Source organism: Alosa pseudoharengus, unplaced genomic scaffold (assembly GCF_046254945.1).
Source record: "Alosa pseudoharengus isolate Yale_2024_CS ecotype anadromous, Long Island Sound unplaced genomic scaffold, YU_APseudo_1.1 YU_APseudo_1.1_scf_12, whole genome shotgun sequence".
Taxonomy (NCBI): Eukaryota; Metazoa; Chordata; class Actinopteri; order Clupeiformes; family Clupeidae; genus Alosa; species Alosa pseudoharengus.
This window is the reverse complement of record NW_027468587.1, coordinates 10,728,620-10,750,468: the sequence shown is the minus strand read 5'-3', so window position 1 is coordinate 10,750,468 and position 21,849 is coordinate 10,728,620. Positions and strand designations below refer to the sequence as shown.

The window sequence follows — 21,849 nt, the reverse complement described above, 5'->3', positions numbered from 1 at the left end:
TATACCCACCCCCCAAAATCTAATTCCAGTTTTCTACTGTTTCATACAATCACTGCTTGGAGTTTGACCTGACAGTTCACACATTCCCACACACTATACCCACATTAACAGGCCTGGAATACATGCCACACTTGCCCAGACCTGTGCAAGCAGAGTTTGTGTTACAGCAACCCAAACACTGATCCATCACTACTCTCTAAAATTGCTTTTTTTTTTAAAAACAGAAATATATTTGAAGACCCAAAAGAGACTTTTTCAACCATTTTTATTGAAAATTGTGAGGATTCTGAAAGGCAGTAATTTCCAGCTGTTCAGTCTCCTCCCTGCTCCAGTTTAATCCTCCTCCTCGTCGTCAGCACCTCCAGATCCACCCTGGCCCTTCTTGGCGTTCTTTCTCTTCACGCGACCAGGGCGACCGCCACCGTATGGAGAGCGCAGGGAGAAGTCAATGTGCTTCTGGCTGTCCAGCCTCACCACAAAGGATGGGATGTTCACGACCTGCTTGCGCACACTGAGGAGAGAAGAGACAAGGATGTGAGCAGGGCATCTCACCTGCATCCATACCAAAGAGTTCACGTCTGAAACATTAGGTCATGCAAGTTAAGAGCTGACTGTTCTTGACAGACCTCATTCACGAGGAATTCTTGACACCATGGTGGAGTCTGACAAAATGTATTTAAATCATCGGTCTGTCTAAAAACCATTTTCTACATAATAAAACATCCACTCCAGAGGGGACGAACCCATGATGTGAAGACCAGTTCACCTTACCTGACAGCCCAAAAGCCATGACCTCATTAAAGCCCCAAGTCTCGCTCATCTGCTTAGGGTATGGGCAGTCTTACTGACAAGGTATACAGCTTAATTGCTGAATTGACCTTGCGGAAACACTTTAATTCCCCGCTCAGCAAGGGGCAAAGCTTGGGCCACTACCGAGAAACAGGAAGGATAATGGCAATGAAGACCCACAGCAAGTCACAGCATCATCATTGAGGAAGAGCTCAGTATACTTAGCATTCCCCAACTAGCGTAGCATAACAGGGGGAACTTCCCTGCACACATGGGCCAGCTCTTTGGCACCCCCCCAGCACTTACCGGATGTGCCTCTGGCGGATCAGCACGCGGGCATGGTGGATGCTCTTGGCCAGGCCCAGCTTGAACACCTGAGTCTGCAGCCTCCTCTCCAGGAAATCCTCAACCTTCAGGCCCAGGATGTAATCCAGCTTCATCTTGCCCTCGTCCAGCACACCGATCCTCACCAGACGCCTGAGCAGGGCGTTGCCTAGGAATTAAACACAAATAAGCTCAGTCAATGAACACATGGAGCTTAAGGGACAGTCAACCTCTGCAATAACTGGTTCCAGGTGTACATTTGTCCTTCCTTTCCCCCAATGACTATTAAAAAAACAAAAAACAATAACTCATAGTCATGTACGTGCATAGATACACAGGTGATGTGGCGTCTCACCTGCATTCAGTTCACATCTGAATTTCTTAATATTAGATCAAGCTAAGAGCGGAGTGTTCTTGACAGACCTCATTCACGAGGAATTCTTGACACCATGGTGGAATCTGACTTTTTAAAATCATCGGCCTGGCAAAAAACTATTTTCTACCATAAAACTAATCACAAGTGTTAAGATCATGGAAGTTTGCCTACAATGGATACCATCTGATTGTTCCTAATCAAACTCAATGGAGAAATGGATGAAACTAGTATGAATTCATGACACCAATGGTACAATGGTGTCTGAAATCAACCCAAATCAGTAAGCCAAGAAGAGTTTACTAACACATGGTAAGATAAATATATTCCCTTGAGAACATCTCAAATATTAATGACCTGTGATGTATAACTCCCGTAAACAAAGCAAAACCACACCCAAGCAAGTGCTTGACTAGTTTTACCTTCAAAGAGACGCTTGGCATCCTTCTCATCCAGGGTGAGTAGCTCTCTGGCGGCTTTGCGGATCTTGGCAAGAGTGAACTTAACCCTCCACACTTCTCTCTTGTTCCTCAGTCCATACTCACCTGAGATAATTAAACAAAGTTAGTACACCAAGACAACACTGTAATCCAGTTGCAAAACATGCCATACAGTTATGTCAGACTTACCAATGAGTTTCAACTCCTGGTCGAGACGGGACTTCTCGAAGGGACGGCGGGGGGTAACGTATGTCTTGCGACAAACCCAACTCCTGGCAACGGGCATGGCGGGTTACTTGCGCCTAAAAATGAGAAATAAATTTAGAATTAAACGATAGTTCAGCCACAGTTTTATAACACATGACCTTAAGCAATATCCAACATGGCTTTAGCGTATTGGTTAAAGTTAGCTTCTAACATTAGCTGGCTAATTTAGTCTAACGTCAACGTTACGTTAGTAACTGCATGCATTCATGTCACTTAACCAGGTAGGTTAACCTATAAGGGTTCACCTCCGAGGATACGTGTATTTCATAATAAATATAATCACACGTATAACATTTATAGACACAACACAAGTCATGGTTGCCCCGGACAATCTAGGCCGCAGAGGCGCCATCTCATGCTTTGCGTTAGCCTAAGTTAGCAATCAAACCACGTTGACCATAACGTGCATAAATTCACAATTAAACATGTTCAGAGCGCTCAATTGTCAACGTTAAAGAACTATCAGTGTTTTAGAAAGCGGCATCGGTTTGCGGCAACTTAGTTGAGAAGCATATGTTTGTAAGGAAAGGACAGTTTAGCCGCGGCTCAATCCGCCATTACCTGTCTTCCTCAGGCTCGAACAGTAAAGAGACCGCATGGTAGGTTTCACCGACTATATATAATTGATACAAGAAACTACATTTCCCATGGACCTTTGCGACTTGATCGATCGTCATGAACATGCGACCGCTTGGAACATCTGTTTCTTTACTTTTGTAGGCTATATCAGACGGGCTCTGGCTATATATGTATATATATACACCCTATATAGCTTTTATCACTATGACCTAAAACACTGATAGACGACACAACTATCTTAATCGTTTGTTTCTTTTCAAACTTAAACAACACTCATTAGCATAGGCAAGCATGTTGAAGCATGTCGAGCAATTTTGTGATTTTGTAAGCCTATCATTTAATATGAAGGTTTAAGTAGTTGATAACAAAACTGTTATCGGTGGTTTAAATGATTTTACATATGGAGCTGACAGGCAGCTGACCTTCAAAAAACGTACTTGCTGCCCTCTGCTGGTTAGTTTAATATGCCTAATAGTGAAATGTTGAAGCCTTTGTCCAAAAACATTTTGAAGAAATAACATTTATAGTATGTATCAGTATGTTTGGGCTGGTTAGTGTTCTGTTAATTTGTTAAGTACGTTTTATAATAGTGTAGCAAATGGGGCAATGAAGGGATAGGATATTCTGTCCCGCTTTCCTGTTATCCATGCTGTAGCCTACAGTGGTTCTCACTTGTGTGCCTTTGCATTTTGAGGAACACAATGTGTTTTCATACACGCTCATGAAATAGGCTAAAGGGCTATTTTAAAATGCATCAGTAACACAGCTTCTTAATTAAAAAGCTCAGTCAACATCATATGAGCATATGCCTATTATGCCTATGTGGTCTCAGCTCATGAACACTCTGTATAGAAAAAAACAATATGGGCTTGAAAATAAACATCCCTGTGATAGCATACTAATAATGTGCGCAACATAATTTATAATTATTAAACATAAGTTGGTGTGCCTTGACGTTTTGGTTTGACCTTTTGTATGCCTTAGCCCCAAACAGGTTGAGAACCTCTGCTCTAGTAAAACCCTTGCCACACATTATCTGTAGGCTTACATCCAATCTTCCTGTGACCATCTTCATCAACATCCACTAGGATCATTTATATATGTATAGGGACTCAAGGACAGCTATGCATTATTTCTACGTAAAACCAACTTGCTAAGTTCAACTGGCTAAGATTGATGCCCTCATAGAATGTCACATGCTGTGTCAAAGTTTGTCAATACACTAGTTTATCTGCTTGTTTTTGGCTCTTCACCCAGAACATGATTCTATGCAGTCTGGAGTAACAGCAAGGATCAAATTACCTGCATATGGAGGTGTTAAACACAGTGTAGGTCAGGATACTGTCAGACATCTCAAATAGGGGTTTTGCCAAATGTTGACACTAAAGAAAGTCTGGTACAGGATTAACCAGTTCACCATTGATTTTTCTATAGTAGAAACAGACCTTAAAAAACAGTGAGTACAAGAGCACAACCTCAGACTTACATGCAGCGGAGGCAGGAGAGGGCCTATTAATACAGTCTTGAAACAGGACTCTCTACATGTGTTTCAGTATGTCAGAGTAACTGCATGACAGATGGACACACACTCACACTCACACACACACACACACACACACACACACACACACACACACACACACACACACACACACCAGCTAGCTCTCCAGAGCCCAGTCAGTTTGGCGATATCCTGCTCTTTCAACAAGGCAGGCTGTCTCTGTCTTCTCCTCTGTGTGTTTCCCTATGGAACTCCAGTTTTATTAGTACTTTTTTGACCCGAAAGCGGCTCCTTCCTTTCCTGTTCCTCTGATTTTGGGACTTCTGTTTCTTTTCCCTTTTCCCCCACCTGCTTGGATTCTAACTGCCCTGCTCCTTTGCCTGGTTCACCTCTCTTTTCGGTCAGCATTCCACCCTCTCCTTCTCCCTTCCATCTTTTTTCCCTCCTTTGTTCCTCTTCACTTTTCTTTTGCGTCTGGCTATGCACTATGCTCTCCTCCCCTACTGTGATTCTTCAGCCGTATGGACTCCCCGTCTACCCTCAGACAGCCTCCTGCTACCCCAGCATTGTACAGGTAATTCCCCCTCTCTCTCTATCTCCCTTTCTCTCTCTCTCTCTCTCTCTCTCTCCCTTTCTCTCTCTCTCTTTCTTTCTTCACATCTACACTCTCTCTGACTTCTCACTTTTTAATTCTTCTCTCAGTTTCTTTCATACCCTGTTACAGTTCTTTCTTTTTATACTCTATTTTGTCTATTGACCAGTGGCAGTAACCTTCATGCTGTTCTTGTGCCCACTGAAAGCGCTGTTTGCTCTGGCAGCTGACCTCACACTCATGAGGGGAATGATGGTGCAGAATGCTTAACTGCTACAAGTCTGCCTTTCATTTTCACCGCTGGCAAAACTAAAATAGTCAAATACAGCATTATTTCATGGTATCTTATAATATGCATGTATATACATTATCCATGGTATAATGTACATGTGGCGTTAAAACATTTATTTATGGTTGATTAAAAAAAACTGACCTCTATCCCTTTACATAGATGACACAAAGTACTGTATGTACCGTGTTGAAATCTCAAACCTGACTGTTGATCAGACAGTTCACAAGGTCTCTGTGGAAAAGTCTAGCCCCAGGCAGAAGCTAAACTGCTAGTGACAAATGCACAATATTATTCATCCAACACTACAGAGCTGCATAGTTTTGTAGAAGTCTGCGTTAGCATTGAAGTTTAACATGTTCTATGGGTAACATGGAATAGTCATCATTCTCTTCATTGGGACGGAGTGAACGATTCGATATTGGACTCACAAAACTCAGCAACATTGCGAAATGAGGGGGTGGGGTGGGGGGGGTTGTTGGGGTGGCAAGGACACACTGTCTCTGTGTCAGTTTATATTTGGCTGGGCAGGTAGAGGGGCGAGGGACGGGGGTGGGTGCACTGGTTGGGGCTTATAGAGAGGTTGTTTCCAAGGGGGTGGTAGGATGGTGGTATAGGAGCCGAGTGCTGGTGTGAATAGTGTGGTGTCCCATCAGTAAATTCCAGGTCTGGGGGTCTGGAGTGTGTGTCCTCCCCTCCGATGTTCTCTGATAGTGGCCATATTTTTAGCTAGCGCCACTCCACACAGATTAGCACTATCAGAGTTCTGGCCTGCATCACACCCCGGCACCAGCACATGATTATGGCAAGGGCAGGGTGCAGACATACACATACACTCTCTCTCTCTCTCTCTCTCTCTCTCTCTCTCAAACACACACACACACAAATACACATACACACCTCACATGCACACTCACTCTCACACATACACACACAAACACACACACACACACACACACACACACACACACACACACACACAAATTCACATGCAAGATACAAATTTATTGCACAGGATAATACATTTGGGACATCTCAGTGAGATCTTTAACAAGGGCAAGGGACACGTTGAATGTGATTTATATATGGAGATCTGTTTCAAGCTTTTCTGCATTACTTTTGCTTTTTGGAATGTATAATACTTGAAGTTGAGTTTTCCCAATGAATATTTTGGCACTGTATGTGAAACAATGAAACAGCATTTTAAGCATATGTCAGAGGCACATGTTTAAAATGTGTTGGATGTATTTTTATGCCAGGGTTTGGTGCTTTACAGGGATATCCTCTTGTAATCTATAGGTGTCACTAGATACATGAGTTTAAATTAGGTGTAGTTAAGAGCAGAGAGTGTGTGTGTGAGTGTGGTTGTCAGCATGTTCATATGTGAGGCTGTTGTGAGTAACGTGAACCTGTTCTAAAGGCCACTGAGACAGCGCTTGTTGAGCAGCGTAACCCCCTCCAGCTGTCCCAGCATGCACCTGGCAGGCTGCCACTGACCTTCGACCCTCACACTGACAGCTGACAGGGACTGGGGAGGGGGGCACCAAATGCCCATCTAGAAGAAAAAAAAGATGGCCAACACCTATAGGTGATTGAATGCGTTGGTATTGTGTCAAGAGAGGAGAAGAAAGTGAATGAAAAGTATAGTTAGATGTAAATGTACTAAAAGAAATAAAGTTTGTTTGTGTGTGTGTGTCTGTGATATGTGTGAGAGAGAGGTATTTGGTAGTCTTGGTTATCTAGCATCTGTCGAGCTCCTTGTATGGTGAAAAAGGTGGCGGACGAGTTTGTGTGTGTGTGTGTGTGTGTGTGTGTGTGTGTGTGTGTGTGTGTGTGTGTGTTCTGTGTATGTGTGCGCAAGATCTCTGATTCAGGTGTGCATTTTCTATACCTATACATGTATCAATCAGTGTGTGTGTGTGTGTGTGTGTGTGTGTGTGTGTGTGTGTGTGTGTGTGCGCGTGTGTGTGTGTGTGCGCGCATGGCTGCATGTTTGCGTGTGTGTGTGTACTCGTGTGCAATTGCCCTATGTCGCTATCCACATATACATGTCCCAGTTATTTCACATACTCCAGTGTGATTTAGTTGAGCCCTTCTTGTCAACACCAAAAGGGCAGCCTGTCTCTCTCCATGTCACATTTAAATATCATCAGCTATAAAACACATGTGGAGAGAGAAGAACACAAGGTGGAATCAGTCATGTTTCTTGTGCATTGATTTTTTCTAGACTAGGCCACATCTAGCCTGGCCCTGCCCATCTAGGTCTTCTTTCAGGGAGATCTAGTCTGGAACACCATAGTTCATAACCGTATCCCTCAGACAAGAAAAATATCAGACAAATAAGTAACGAGAGGGGAAGACAAAGCCGAAACTTATTGTGATAAACAGAAGCAGCAACACCTGCAAACGTCAAAATATGCATTTGGAAAAATGCAGAAATGTATTTACAGCAAAGGCAGACCCACATACATTGTTTCCTGACTGTTGATGCTGTTTATTGTCAGTTTGTAAAGTTTATGCGAAGTAGGAAGTAACGTTCGGAATCTCTGATCAATGTGATTGGTAAGGCTGGACCAATGATTTCAAAGTTAGTGCTCGTCGCAATGCAAGTGTTGCAAACGTTTCCCAATCCAGAGTCACCAGACTCTATTTACTTTGTGAATGAGTTTGGATTTTTCCAGGCTAACATCTCTAGGCCACATGCGTAAATCTTATTTTCTGTGACCTACTGTATCTTAATGGTGCGGAATAAGCATGCAGTTTTAGACTTTCAAGTGATATGCCAATTCCATCATCTTCAGACGATATTAAAAGTTGAACTATATTTTATTATGTAGCTATTATAATGCGCTATTATGATAAACTTCTAAAAGTGGCTGACTCCAGAACAGATTCAGAGGCACACCTGTTCCAGAGTTGGAAGATAAAAATATAAGGAATACTTGGGAAGAAAGATAGGCTAGAATGTGCTGTTTTTAGCCATAGCTATGATGATGATGCATTTGAAGCATACCACAAACTCCATAATGGTAAATTATCCTGTGAATGTCCCGTAGGAAACGTAGGTAGGCCCTCTATCTGGGAGCCGGGCATCTTGACATATTTAAATGACAACAGTTCTGTTAAATGCTTTATAAATACCTTTTGGTTGCTCTCTTGTCTGATAGAGTAATTGCACAGAGGCTGTTTAACGTTCATGTCACCTTACGGAGATTAGATTAAAGATGGGCCAAGTCTTAAAAGTCTGCATCCCGTCCGTCCTCTCTTGGGCTCTTAGCCTTGCGCTGAGTGTCTGGGGGAGGGAAGATGATTGACAGGCACAACTGACCGCAGCTGGCGAGAAAGCCTCTCTGTGCCCGGCCAAACAGGCCTGTGATTGGCCACCGGGGGGGGGGCTTATGTTGTGGTGGGCGGGAGGGGGGACAAGCATTAAAGCATGCGTCAGCTGCTGTTGGGTCTAACACAGAGAGTGGAATGCTGTAAGGGGGTAAGATCTTCATCTTTTAGTCTGGCTCAGCTTCTTTGTCATCTTTGGTCTTGTAGTTGTAAAGAACATATTTTATTTTGCTCACCTGCATACTTTGGTTGCTGTAGAGAAGTAATTGCAGAGAGAGTATGTATTCCTTGACTTGTTTACCTGTACTGTATTTAACTGTGTGCATTTGTCAGGCAGCTGATTGAACATGGAAATGAATGTGTGAATGAATGAGTCAAGTAAACATCTGATATGTATAGAATTACTTTAGAATGTTAAGGTTCAGTAAATAATGTCATGGTGATGTTTAATTTAGAAATTACTTAGGATTGTTCTGATGGGAGAATGAAGTTGATTCTCTGGAGTGTTGTCCATGCTGGCATACTCTCTTGTATTTTGTGTCGAACTGTTCTCATCTGAAATCACAACACAGCAAAAGTGGCTTGGAGGGTGTATTTAAATGAGACCATGATAATGATGTTGTAATTATATTGTTTGGCATATTTAACCAATATAATTGCAATTGTCTTTATCCTAGCATGAAATACCACTTCTTAAATTAAATGATCAACTGAGTGTCAGGGACTTGTATGTCATCTCGGCCCAGCTCTCACAAGATTATAATGTTCTCAAACTGTCTTGCGCGTTGTCTATAACATACGTAAGTCAAAGGTTAGAATCGTGTCATTGTTGATGTTGTTGACAAACAAACACAGATAGGTTTTCATCATTTTTTTCAGTCACAGATTGTCACCATACCATTCCTCTTCCTTTCCCCAGGGTACCCCCACCCAGGAGGGGGGTCCAACCAGTGGTGACCCCACCCTCCCCCAGGTGTATGCCCCACCCCCATCCTACCCTCCTCCTGGGCAGGGCCCTCCCACGCCTGCTGGCAGGCTCCCGCCCCTGGAGTTCAGCCCTGCCCACCCCAGCGTGGACTACCAGGAGCACCACCAGCTCCGCGTGTTCCAGAGCTCCCAGCATGAGGTCCCAGACTCACTCTCAGCCAATGGCGCGGTAAGAGGAAGCCACCCGGCATGTCTGTGACCAATCAGAAGGTTTGGGGAGTGGGAGTGGGGGAGGGGTGTACGGACACACACCCCACATAGCAGCTGACATTGGAACAGGATAAGCACCAGACCTGAGCCAGGTTCAGGCCACACACCGGGACCAGTTCCAGTTCAGGGGTCGCGCCAGATCCGGGCCTAATCTGTTCTGAGCCAGCCTCTATCTGGGGAAGCGGAGACCACCCTGTCGGGTCCAGTGTGAGCTATTTATAGCACACCACCTTCCGTGTAGCGGCCATGTAAGGCAATCCCAGCGCTGAGAGAGGACAGGAGAGGAGAGACGCAGGGCAGTCCAGTGCTGGGGAATAGTCTGATACAAAGCAACAGCTGTCAACAGATGACACTGTATAAATACAGGGCAGTACATAGAAACAACAGGTGAACGCCACACATGTTATATTTCAGGAAAACAAATGTCCCTGTTGAGCAAAGTAAGGGGTCATGTAACATTTGTATGTGATTTCTTTTTTCTCTCTCTCTCTCTCTCTGGCATTTTTAAAACTTGAAAATGAAAAAAATGAAAATTGTATATTTTGATAATTATGTCCAAAAGCATTCTCTCCCACACAGCCAGACTTTACACCACACATCTTCACATAATGTGTGTTTTAGCAAACTCATGTTCTCTGGTTTTTGTTTTCTTTTTCTGCTTTAAATGGTATTTTCAGTGTAAACAGTATGTGGGCGTCTGAAGCAGATACCATAGCTATGATGCCTCCTCACTGCTGATATTTTATAGTCAAATGTATTATATATCCCACCACTAGACTGCCAGAATTACTTGCTCCTGATTTTCGGACATTGAGACGTCGCCCAGGAGGGGGGCGGCAGACCAGAAGATCCCCCCTACCGAAATATCGCCCAGGTTCAGAAAACACTTTGCATCGTGACATGATAGCACCACCCAACTGAACCCCTACCCCCCACTGTCTCCCTCCCCTCCTCCCACCCTCCCTCCACCCCCTCTTCCTCTCCCTGTGTAAATCCCCCCCCCCCCCCCTAAATCCAGCCCTGCCACTTAAGATTGTGTCTGCGTTTTTGCGTGTGTGAGGACAAGGTTTCGATAGTGTTTGTGTGACATTCAACCACTGTAGATGGCAATGGCAAGCCTACGTGTTATAAACGCAGTGTGTTTATGTGTATGTGTGTGTGCGTGCGGGCGTGTGTGTGTGTGTGTGTGTGTACATGATGCAATATTCGTGTGTCTACCCTGCTGTGTTTCCTGTCCCTATTAATACAAGTCCCCTTCCTTCGGAATCTTGGGTAATTAACTTTAACCTCTGCCAGACAAGCAGCACCGTGACCCTAGACTGACCTGTGAACTTTCACCCCCTAGCCCACCCACCTCAGCTTTTTGCGCAACTGTCTGCCTGCGCAGCTGATCACTTCCTGTGCCACTCATTTCATTTGATTTCATTTTCTTTTTTTCCCCCCATCATTTTATTTTTCTCCTCTGCACTCCTCTGGTTGTTTCCTTGAGTGTGACTCAGCTGGGTTTCAGTACTTAGCCTTTGGTGTCCGTGTTGCATAGACTTTGCCGTGTTCACCATTCGCTCCGAATGGATCCCACCGCAACAGAAATGCCCCCACTGACGAAGACAAATGCATCAGGGGTAGAGATGTGCGGTGGAATTCATTGAGCGGCTATGGTAATCAACACAAAGTTCTGCAGGCTATCAAAGAGCAAGCACTAAACATCAACTCATTCATGCTCTTTCTTTCTGTCTCTGCACCCTACTCTCCCCCCATCCTCTCTCTCTCTCTCTCTCTCTCCTCTATCATTCCATCTGGTCTCTCTACCTCTCCTCTCTCACTGCTCTCTCCTCACTGTAGGCTAAGCTAATAAAAGTGTTGGTCTTTTCTGCATAAAGGGTCTGTTCCTCAAGCAGCTAATTCACCTCACTCTGTCCAGCCTGCCCTTCTAGAGGATTCTCTTTTTGCCTTTTTCTTGTTTTTCTCTCTGTTTTCCTTTTTTTTGGACCTCTTTTTTTTTTGCTCACGCTCACCAATGTTTTAATACATTTTTCATCTTTCTCTTTGGGTTTCTTTAATCTCCTGGATTTTGACGGTGTAACAGTTATGTGGAGTTTGATGACATAGGTTGTGACACACACTGGCATCGTGGTGCATTATGGGTTGGATGTTTTGGGTTTGACGCACACATTACTTTCATATGGGTTGATTTGCATGAGGACATTTTACTGGTGTTACAAAAAAAGTTCCTATTCTAGGGAATGCTTCCTGATATCACTGATTATATTGTAAATATTTACAATATAGCAATGAGTTGCAGTTCCCCCCTAGGTCTGTGTTGATGAGGCTGTGGCTTACACACCACTGATTTGTGAATTAGGTTTAAGTGAGTGGATTAGACACACACTGTAAAACAATAGAAATAATGACACACTCTGAATGTCAAGTGTAAAGATAATTTCTGAGCTGAATTTGTCCAGGTCATTCTTTTCTAACGGGCATGTATGTGGACGCCTCACTAAAATGGAGACTTGTTGATGCCTCCTCACGTTGCTTGAGAGGGAACACTGGATGGGGAATGCTCTGTTGGACTTGTTTGTGATCACTCTAAGATGGTGCACTCCCAGTGCAATGCTATGCTGAAACTTTTATTACGAATGTCTAGTAAAAAAAAATCTTAAATATATTTTTAAAATTAGTGCAAAAACTAGAACATATTGTTTTATGACGTGTGGCAATGGTAAACAAATGCATTAACTCTCTCCCTCACTCTCCCCCTCTAACTGATCTCCTCTTTTTTCTATCTCTCCACCTCTCCGCTCTTCCACTCCCTCTCTCGCTCCATCCCTCCCTCCGTCTCTACCATTTCTCCCTCCGCCAGGATGACTCCTTGGCTCCAGTCACCTCTGACCCTCAATCTCTGAGCGTTTCCGTGTCATCGGGGGGCGGAGCAGGAAGTGGGAGTGATGAGGAGGGGTCTGGCAAAGCCCAGCCCAAACGGCTGCACGTCTCCAACATCCCCTTCCGCTTCCGCGACCCGGACCTGCGGCAGATGTTTGGGGTAGGAGACGAAGGCCTCCGCAGACAGACACCGAGTCCCTCACAACACTGTTATTATAGTAACATACCACAGTTAGCAATCAGTAACAGGACGTGATGGCTTGATGTCTTTCAGCAATTTGGCAAGATCCTGGATGTGGAGATCATCTTTAATGAGAGAGGATCTAAGGTGAACAAGAAGTGACAAGAGTCGCCATTTTTCACTTCACCTCATCTTTCTCTTCCTCTCTTCCTCATCTCTGCGTATCTTTTTTTTTCTCTCACCCCACGCAGGGCTTTGGGTTCGTGACCTTTGAGAGCGCTATGGAGGCAGATCGAGCACGGGAGAAACTCAACGGAACCATTGTTGAGGGGAGGAAGATCGAGGTGAGAGGAAGAGAAGGCCTCTGCTGTCCTGACGATCGTGTCATACTGATGACGTTTTAAAGTGGCTTGTGTCTTATTCTCAATTGTCTGAGAGTCTTTTGTTGTTTTGTGTCTTGCTCATGCAGGTGAACAACGCTACAGCCAGAGTTGTCACTAAGAAGCCCCAGACTCCAATGGTGAATGGTAAGGATACACTCTAATGTATTAACACATACACACACGCACTAACACATACACACACAAACTCACACACATACACAAACAGACAACAGGCATGGACTCTCTACACACAGAGAGTCTCTCACTCTCTTGCTATCTTTTTTTTTTTTTTTTAAATATCTTTTTGGGGCTTTTATGCCTTTAATCAGACAGGACAGTGGAGAGAATGCCGGGGTGGGAACAGGATATGACCCAGGCTGGACTCGAACCGGGGTCCCCGTGGGCATGTGGACCCGATTATGGTACGGGCGCTGCCACCAGTTGCGCCACAGCGCCCCCCGCCCCCCCCCCCCCCCTTTGCTATCTTAATGACTCTCACACTCTCTCTCTCCTTTTCCTTTCCCTCTCTCTCTTCTCCTCTCTTCTCCTCTCTTCCCTCAGCCACAGGCTGGAAGATCAACCCAGTGATGGGAGCCATGTATGGGATGGGAGGCCCTGAGCTCTACACAGGTCAGTCAGTCTACCCCCAGCACCATTCTACAACTCTGGACCTCACAGACGCCTCTCACTGCCCCTCACTCAGACCCTCCGGCTGGGGCATCCCAAAATCCCAAACCCTAAAAATGTGTAATAATGTACACTGCTATACATGTAATAATCTATAATATGCGTAATGATATCCAATAATAACTAAACATATCCGTAATACCTCATTAAAATATCAGCTCTCAGTTCATTTCTCTTTCTTCCTCGTCATCACAGACTACTTCTCTGATTTTCAGAGTGCCCCCCCTCCAGACACACACACACACACAATAACAAACTATCAAGGGTTGGCTACAGCTTACTCAGACACGCTAGTGACCCTTGTGTCTTAAATATAACTAGACACGCAGTGGATATGTTGATATATAGTTATGTTGATTTGGCTGAATTTGCCTCGTAGTCTTGCCCTAAGCACTGACCCATCCATGCCTTGTGTTACGAAACCTTTGTCTGCTTTTTCATTTGCATGTAATATGTGATGTAGCGTCCTGTATCCTGTCACATCCTCCCTCACATCCTCATGACCACTCTTTCTGTCCTTAGTTGCCAGTTTCCCATATCCTGTGCCTACACCCACTTTGGCATACAGAGGCCCCGCCTTACGGGGGCGTGGCCGAGCTGTCTACAACACCATTCGCTCAGCCGCTGCAGCCACACCCACTGCTGTCCCAGGCTATCCAGGGTAAGGTCATAGCAGTTCCACTGAAAGTCATTTATAGTAGACAACGGATAGAGTAGCCTATTAGTGACTGAAGTTATGTATGAGTGTACTCTAATTCACTTATTGTCAAACCCATGGTCTTCTACCTGTCCATTCAGTGTACACAATTAATATATATATATATATATATATATATATATATATATATATATATATATACACTCCTGGCTCTGTAAATGAAAAACAAACCCAGGTGCCTTAGGAGCACGGAAGGAAAGGGTGTCATTTTACTGGCTGTTGAGCTGAAATACCAACAGCCTTTCACCAGAATTGTAGACTACACCTTTAAAAGCCTCTGTTGCCTTTGTTAGGTAACAGGATTGTAGACTACACCTTTAAAGCCTCTGCTGGCTCTGTGAGGTAACAGGATTGTAGACTACACCTTTAAAGCCTCTGTTGGCTCTGTGAGGTAACAGGATTGTAGACTATACCTCTAAAGCCTCTTCTGGCTCTGTGAGATAGCAGGATTGTAGACTACACCTTTAAAGCCTCTGCTGGCTCTGTGAGGTAACAGGATTGTAGACTACACCTTTAAAGCCTCTGTTGGCTCTGTGAGGTAACAGAATTGTAGACCACACCTTTAAAGCCTCTGCTGGCTCTGTCTGGCTCTGTGAGGTTTTGTTTGGGCTACATGTTTGATGTGTGCATGATTTAAGTGAGTGGTGATGTGATGCTCTCTCCTCTGTGTGTTCACCAGTGTAGTGTATCAGGACGGGCTGTATGGAACCGAAGTTTATGTAAGTCAATAAAACAGCTACTGCCATGGCAACACCTCACTCATTCCAACTAGTTGTGGACCAGCATCTCTCTTATCATTCTCCTCCATCTCCTGACTTCTCTCTCACTCTCTCTCTCTCGCTCTCTCCACATCTCATTAACTCTTTCTCCCTTTGACTCACTCACTCTCTCTCTCTCTCTCTTTCTCTCTCTCTCTTTCTCTCGCTCTCTCTCTCTGTTTTCCCTCCTCTCCATCTCTCTAGGGAGGCTATCCTGCTGCAGCATACCGAGTAGCTCAATCTGCCTCTGCAGCCACCACAGCAGCCTACAGTGATGGGTAAGTAAGGATACTGTCCTCATCAGCAGAAAGACTGTCCCTCACGTTGGGATCAATACCATAAGTATTTTTAAATAATGTTTTACACAGATAAATGAATGCCCATCCCATTTCCTACTGTAGGTATGGACGTGTGTACGCCTCAACTACAGACCCCTATCACCATTCAGTTGGACCAACAGCAACGTATGGAGTTGGAACCATGGTGCGATTTTAGAGTTGTATTTTCATCTTTATTTATGTATCTACTTAATCAGTTTGTACAGGCGTCTATGCATTTCACACTCACTGGTCTGCGGGAGGCCACAGCTGAGACCCTTTGTAACCATAGCAACAAGCAATAAGACAGCAAATTGACCTTCAGAGTTTTTTTTATTTTTATTTTCTGTCGGTACCATATGTCAATCAGTCATGTGAGGATTAATTTCTGTGTGTCAATGTTTCAAATCTTGCCTCTTGATTTTTTTACAGAGTAGTAATGTCTATTTTGTCGTTTTTAATCTGTTATGTTGACAGGCAAGCTTGTACAGAGGAGGCTACAACCGTTTCACTCCCTACTGAGCACCAAGGCAGCCCCGCGTTTAGGCCTGCGTTTATGTCGTGGCGCAACCAACAACAGGTGCTGAAAGTGTGTGCTGGAAATGGCGGTGTAATTTCCTCTGTAAACCCCTCCCCCCCAAAAAAAGACTAATGTGACTGTACATACTGTAGGGAAATTGAAAAGTATTTATTCTAGTACCAAAGAAAGGGTGACATTATTTATGACTAAGGATAATTATTTAAAACAGAACTTTGGAAGATCTGTGTTTGATAGAGGCGCCCTAAATACTCAAATCCCTCCATAACCCATAGATCAGCTGTTTGGCTCAGACTGAGGGTAATGCTCTGCTCTACAGGCATTTGGTAGACACAACTTTACAGGGGTTCATTTTGTACAGTTTGTTTTTAAGAGTTCTCTCCTCCAAGAGCCAAACAGTAGGATAATGCATTTTATACAACCTTAAAAGATCAAGTTATTTTTGATGATTGTCTTTGTGACATGTTTAGGGCACTGTTTGTGTGTTATACGGGTGGGTTTGTTGTCGTTGTGTGTGTGTGGGTGTGTGTGTGTGTGATTGTGTGTTTGAGTGTGAAATGACAAAGTGCTCAGAAAATGACAAACTGCGAGATACAGCAACTGCACAGGTGCAGAGGAAGTGCGTGAGACACACACCTCAGCCGAACTCTGTAAATCTACCTCTGATTTAAACTGTTGTTGTTCACACTTCAACATAGTGCTGTTTTTACACTCCTCTTGTATTTGTAGTTCAGCCAAGTAACAAGCTTTTAAAAAGATGCTGAGAGGCTGTGGGTTCTTATGTGCAATATTTTAAATGGCTGTTTGGTGCCAAGCAAATGTCACTAACTTTTCTCTTTGGTGTCCAGACTACTGCTATCGTTTATTTCTATTTCTGTTTATTTTCCTTTAATTCTTTCTTTCCTTCTGTGTACCTCTTTCTGCTTTGTCATACTTCATCCCCCTTTTCTCCCCAAATAGCAGTTTAAACAGGAACAGATCAGGTTCAGTGGTGTGTTCCAAATAGTAATCATTATAAACAGCAATCATTCGGCAATATTTTCAAACATGGTTTCGCTTGCTTTGAGTTTACTGCGACCATTTACAAACAACACAAATGATCTGAAGAGATAGTTCTTGGTAAACAAATATGGACGCCGGATGAAGGTTTACAGTTTAAACCAAACAATTTGAAATCTTCACACACAAATGTAAAGAAACATTTCAAAAGAAATATGAAAATTTAAAGCAAAACACATTTACCTCCATTATATCAAAACTGAGCCCACCTCTGTTGGCCCTATGGTATGTCCATGCTGGGTCAGCTGAACCTGTATCTGTTCTGTAGTCAGCTGCTGTCTGGACACTGTACATACTTCAATGTCTTTGTGACTGCTGTTTATTTCTCTCAATAAAACCTTCTTTTGTCATCCTATCTCCTTTCTTTTCTTTTCTTTTCCTTCTTCCCTGGTGTCTATGGTAGCTACTCCTCAGTCCCTTGCTGTTCTGGTCTTCTCTCTTAGCATCCTCTCCTGCATCATTCTCCCTGAGCATGTCTCTGTAGCTCTCTGAGCTTGCATCTCTCTGGTTGGAAAACAAGTGATTAGCCAGGTTCCATCAGTCAGCTAACAGATAAGCATTTATAGAGATTTTATATTATTTATTAAATTAACATTTCAACATTGGTATGAAATTAAGATATGGTAAAAAACATTACATTTACTTGCAATTTAGCCATTTATTGACAATATTTAAACAAAACATAATATTGCATTGTATCATTACTAAATAAATGTGCTTTTTCATAATGTGACTAATAATGTGAATATGTAATATTTTACATATTTTATTTGGATGGATTAATTAGCATATCTATTATGCTTGTATTTAATGTCTAGGAGATAACAATGACCTGACTTGATATATGATAGAAATCAAGTTATTCAGTGCTCAAGCTTAAATGTTGAAGGGACAACGTAACACACATGTGAGAGTTGTACCCATCCCTTCTCCATGGCTTTCTCTTTCTCCTTCTCTTTCTCTTTCTCTCATTTCTCGTGGTAGACCTTTACTTTCCCATTTCTTTTTTCCAACTTCTGTGATCTGAGTGCTGTGCTTTTCCTTTTTTCTATCCTTATATGGATTTGACTTCTTTTTTTCTTTTTTTCTTCCTTCTTTCCTTCCTATAATTGCTTTCCCCATTTTCCATTATTATCATTTTCTGCGTTTTGCTTTGCTTACTTTCGCCTCCTTATTTTAGTGCTGTCCTTCAGCTCCCTTTCCCTTGTCTCCTGGCTGTCTCTAAAAATCTATTTCTCCACCTGGCTCCAGGCTTCATGCTTGTAATGGCTGTGGTGGCTTACAACCCCTTGCGTTTTCGTGCTTTTAACCAGGTTTTCATCTGCCAAAATGACCAACTAGCGCAAATCTACAAAAATCAACAAGCCCAGAAGTTCTTCAGAAGCCACAAACACACTTGAATTGGATATGATACTTTAAAAAGCTTATGGTCTGATGATACAGTCCACTGTCCAGAAGTATTGTCTTTCACCTATAGCCTACCTCTAAAACACCTATATCTGTTTAGAGAGATCAAACATTTATTTTATTTATCTGCCCTACCTCTGTTCATTGTCCCTACTGTCTCTTAACACACTTTCGCTTTTTCAGATATCTGTCATTGTTAACAAATCTCTATTTTTAAACATCTGATTTCTGACTTTAATCACCACCTGTTTTTCCTCTCTGCATGTTTTGATCTTTCTCTCTGTTTCTCTTTGTTTTCCTCCTACGCCGGCCCTCTCTGCTGATCTTCATCACTCTGGGTTCTTGGCTTTCTCTTGCTCTACTCTTTCCCCTGCATGCTTGGCTCTTGATCTCTCTAAGCTGTGCCACAGGACTGCTACATTACTGATTTCTTAGCTCTTCTTAATTATTCTTTTGTCAATCAGCTACGTAGCTGCCACATGTTACCAGAAACTTGAACTTGCGTAGTTTTGCATAAAAGGATTTAAATATAAATGATACAATGACGCTCTTATCGTAAAACAAAACCCCAGTGTCCTGCAAAGTTTAGCTTTACTTTCTACTTTTTATTTTGCTTTCCTTTCTGCTTTCCTTTCTACTTTTCTCTCTGCTCTTCTTTTTGCTTTTCCCTCAGCTTTCTCCCTGCTCTTCTTTTTGCTTTTCCCTTAGATTTTCTCTCTGCATTTTCTTTTGCTTTTCTCTCTGCGTTTCTTTTTGCTTTTCCTTTAAGCTTTTCTCTGTGCTTTTCTTTTTGCTTTTCCCTCAGTGTTTATCTCTGCTTTTCTTTTGGCTTTTCTCTCTGCGTTTCTTTTTGCTTTTCCTTCAGCTTTATTTTCTCATCTTCTTTTTGCTTTTCCCTCAGCTTTTCTCTCTGTTTTTCTCTGTTTTTCTTTTGGCTTTTCTCTCTGTGTTTTCTTTTTGCTTTTCCTTCAGCTTTATTTTCTGATCTTCTTTTTGCTTTTCCCTCAGCTTTTCTCTCTGTTTTTCTTGTTGCTTTTCTTTCTGCGTTTTCTTTTTGCTTTACCTTCAGCTTTACTTTCTTCTTTACTTTTTGCTTTTCCCTTAGCTTTTCTCTCTGCTTTTTTCCCTCAGTGTTTCTCTCTGCTTTTCTTTTGGCGTTTCTCTCTGTATTTTCTTTTTGCTTTTCCTTCAGCTTTATTTTCTGCTCTTCTTTTTGCTTTTCCCTCAGCTTTTCTCTCTGTTTTTCTTTGTGCTTTTCCCTCAGCTTTTCTCTCTGCGTTTTCTATTTGCTTTTCTTTCTGCGTTTTCTTTTTGCTTTACCTTCAGCTTTACTTTCTTCTTTACTTTTTGCTTTTCCCTTAGCTTTTCTCTCTGCTTTTTTCCCTCAGTGTTTCTCTCTGCTTTTCTTTTGGCGTTTCTCTCTGTATTTTCTTTTTGCTTTTCCCTCAGCTTTTCTCTCTGCGTTTTCTATTTGCTTTACCTTCAGCTTTACTTTCTTCTTTACTTTTTGCTTTTCCCTTAGCTTTTCTCTCTGCTTTTCCATCAGTGTTTCTCTCTGCTTTTCTTTTGGCGTTTCTCTCTGCTCTTCTTTTTGCTTTTCCCTTAGCTTTTCTCTCTGTTTTTCTTTGTGCTTTTCCCTCAGCTTTACTTTCTGCTTTTCTCTTAGCGTTACTCTGTGCTTTTCTTTTTGGCTTGTCCCTCAGCTTTTCTTTTTGCTTTTCTTCTTCTGCTTGCCTTCAGTCCTTTTGCTTTCCCATCCATCAGGGTTGAGTGATCTTGTGCTGATCCAGGCCAGGTCTATCCTACAATCAGCTCCTGTCATTAAATGGTGTAACAGTAGACAGCTGTTGCAGTAGCTGTTGCAGTAAGTGGCTAAAACTTGCTCCCGACATCTTAAGAGACGTGCTAACACAGGCATTAGCACTCATTATTAGTTTTAGCATTAGTTTTTAACACTAGCACTCATTATTAGTTGTAGCCTCCATGCTGACACACCAGCCTCCCAGTCCGAGATGCAGCAAGTTTGCAGGTTTGAGACTGGGCAAGGTTTGACCTGCGCATTCAAAACACAACGGAGGTTGTAATGGCTTGTTGCTGGCATGAGCAGAGGAGTTGTTGTCTGTGCTAGATAGACTCTGTGGCCCCTCACGAGCCTCCTGTTCGCCCGCTCCTCTCTCTGGACCCTGTAGGCCCGTTCTTCTCCCCTTTTTAGCTGCTGTTTTCTTTTGGCTTCTCTCTCTGTCCTTCATTCGCTGCCATTTCCTACCTGTACTCCTGTTGCATGGCGATACTCTTCTTATTTGCCTGATGTGTCTTTCACTCTTTGTTTTATTTTTATATCTGTCTATCTATCAGGCTTTCTCAGTTCTGCCTTTCTTGCCTTTTCTCCTGTGTGGTTTGACTTTGCTGCTGACTTTGCTTTTTCTCTTAAATCTCACCATTGTATATGAATGGGGAGTCCAAATAGCTCATCAAACATTAATTAATGTCAGGACAGTAAATATATTATTGATTGCTTTTCATCATAATTACCATGAGGCAATCTATTCATCTCAATTCCTTGTGTAGCCTAATGGAAAAGGTGTTGTTGATTACACCACTGCTTTGTCACCTTGCTTTTCTTTGTCTTATACTTCACAACTGCCTACTTCTTAATTAACACACAGGTCCCTATCATCTTCTGCATTTATTTTCCTCTCCTGTTCTGTCTTGCATCTTTCCCAGTCTTCTTTTCGAATGACTCTTCCTTATCTTACTTTTGTATTCTCATATTTTCTTCTTCTTCCTCTTCCTACTTTGCCTTTCTCTCCTCCTCCTTCTTCCTCTTCTTCTTGTCTTTCCTGTCCTCACTGTCATCTGTGATGTGTTTGCATCTTTCTAGGTGTCCAGTCTGCTCCCTTCTTCCATTGCTAAGCCTTTGCCCATCCTTGCTTTAGCTGCTTTGTTATTCTATGAGGCCGTAATTAATTGCTGTCACAAGTGCCAGATTTACTCTATGGCTCCTCATAAGTGATTGTAACATTAGGATTAGTGCATATTTAGTCCAAGCGGATCTGAGGTTATGATAAATGGACGTTAATTGGCAAGATGTTGCATTTCCTCTTACAAAATGGTGCCCTGTAAAGGCCTAATCAGATGGAAAATGTAATGTTCATTATCTTTTCTTTTTTAATTTACCAGGCTATGCTCATCAAAGCTTTCCTGTCTTCCTCCTCTCTTCACCAATTATCT

General features: G+C 42.8%; 2 protein-coding genes across 4 annotated transcripts; one reads left to right on the top strand and one right to left on the bottom strand.

Annotated features, from left to right (window-relative positions):
* Nucleotides 1–248: 248 nt before the first annotated feature.
* rps9 (ribosomal protein S9) lies at nt 249–2,779 on the bottom strand. Its single transcript, XM_076280132.1, has 5 exons — nt 2,755–2,779; nt 2,116–2,228; nt 1,909–2,031; nt 1,096–1,282; nt 249–511 (listed from the first exon to the last, which is right to left on the bottom strand). Exons 2-5 carry the CDS (start codon nt 2,210–2,212, stop codon nt 334–336), a joined length of 585 nt encoding a protein of 194 aa, XP_076136247.1. The 5' UTR covers nt 2,213–2,228; nt 2,755–2,779; the 3' UTR covers nt 249–333.
* A 1,782-nt stretch (nt 2,780–4,561) lies between these two features.
* rbfox1l (RNA binding fox-1 homolog 1, like) lies at nt 4,562–17,566 on the top strand. 3 transcript variants are annotated; one of them, XM_076280125.1, is made up of 13 exons: nt 4,562–4,847; nt 9,410–9,646; nt 12,551–12,730; nt 12,845–12,898; nt 13,003–13,095; nt 13,221–13,278; nt 13,464–13,556; nt 13,696–13,764; nt 14,344–14,482; nt 15,219–15,258; nt 15,502–15,575; nt 15,699–15,780; nt 16,092–17,566. In XM_076280125.1, the coding sequence occupies exons 1-13, from the start codon at nt 4,761–4,763 to the stop codon at nt 16,134–16,136; spliced, it is 1,251 nt and encodes a 416-aa protein (XP_076136240.1). In that variant the 5' UTR covers nt 4,562–4,760; the 3' UTR covers nt 16,137–17,566. The 3 variants fall into 3 exon arrangements, with proteins under 3 accessions (XP_076136240.1, XP_076136242.1, XP_076136241.1); XM_076280126.1 differs by lacking the exon at nt 4,562–4,847 and adding an exon at nt 8,589–8,641; XM_076280127.1 differs by lacking the exon at nt 13,464–13,556.
* Nucleotides 17,567–21,849: the final 4,283 nt, after the last annotated feature.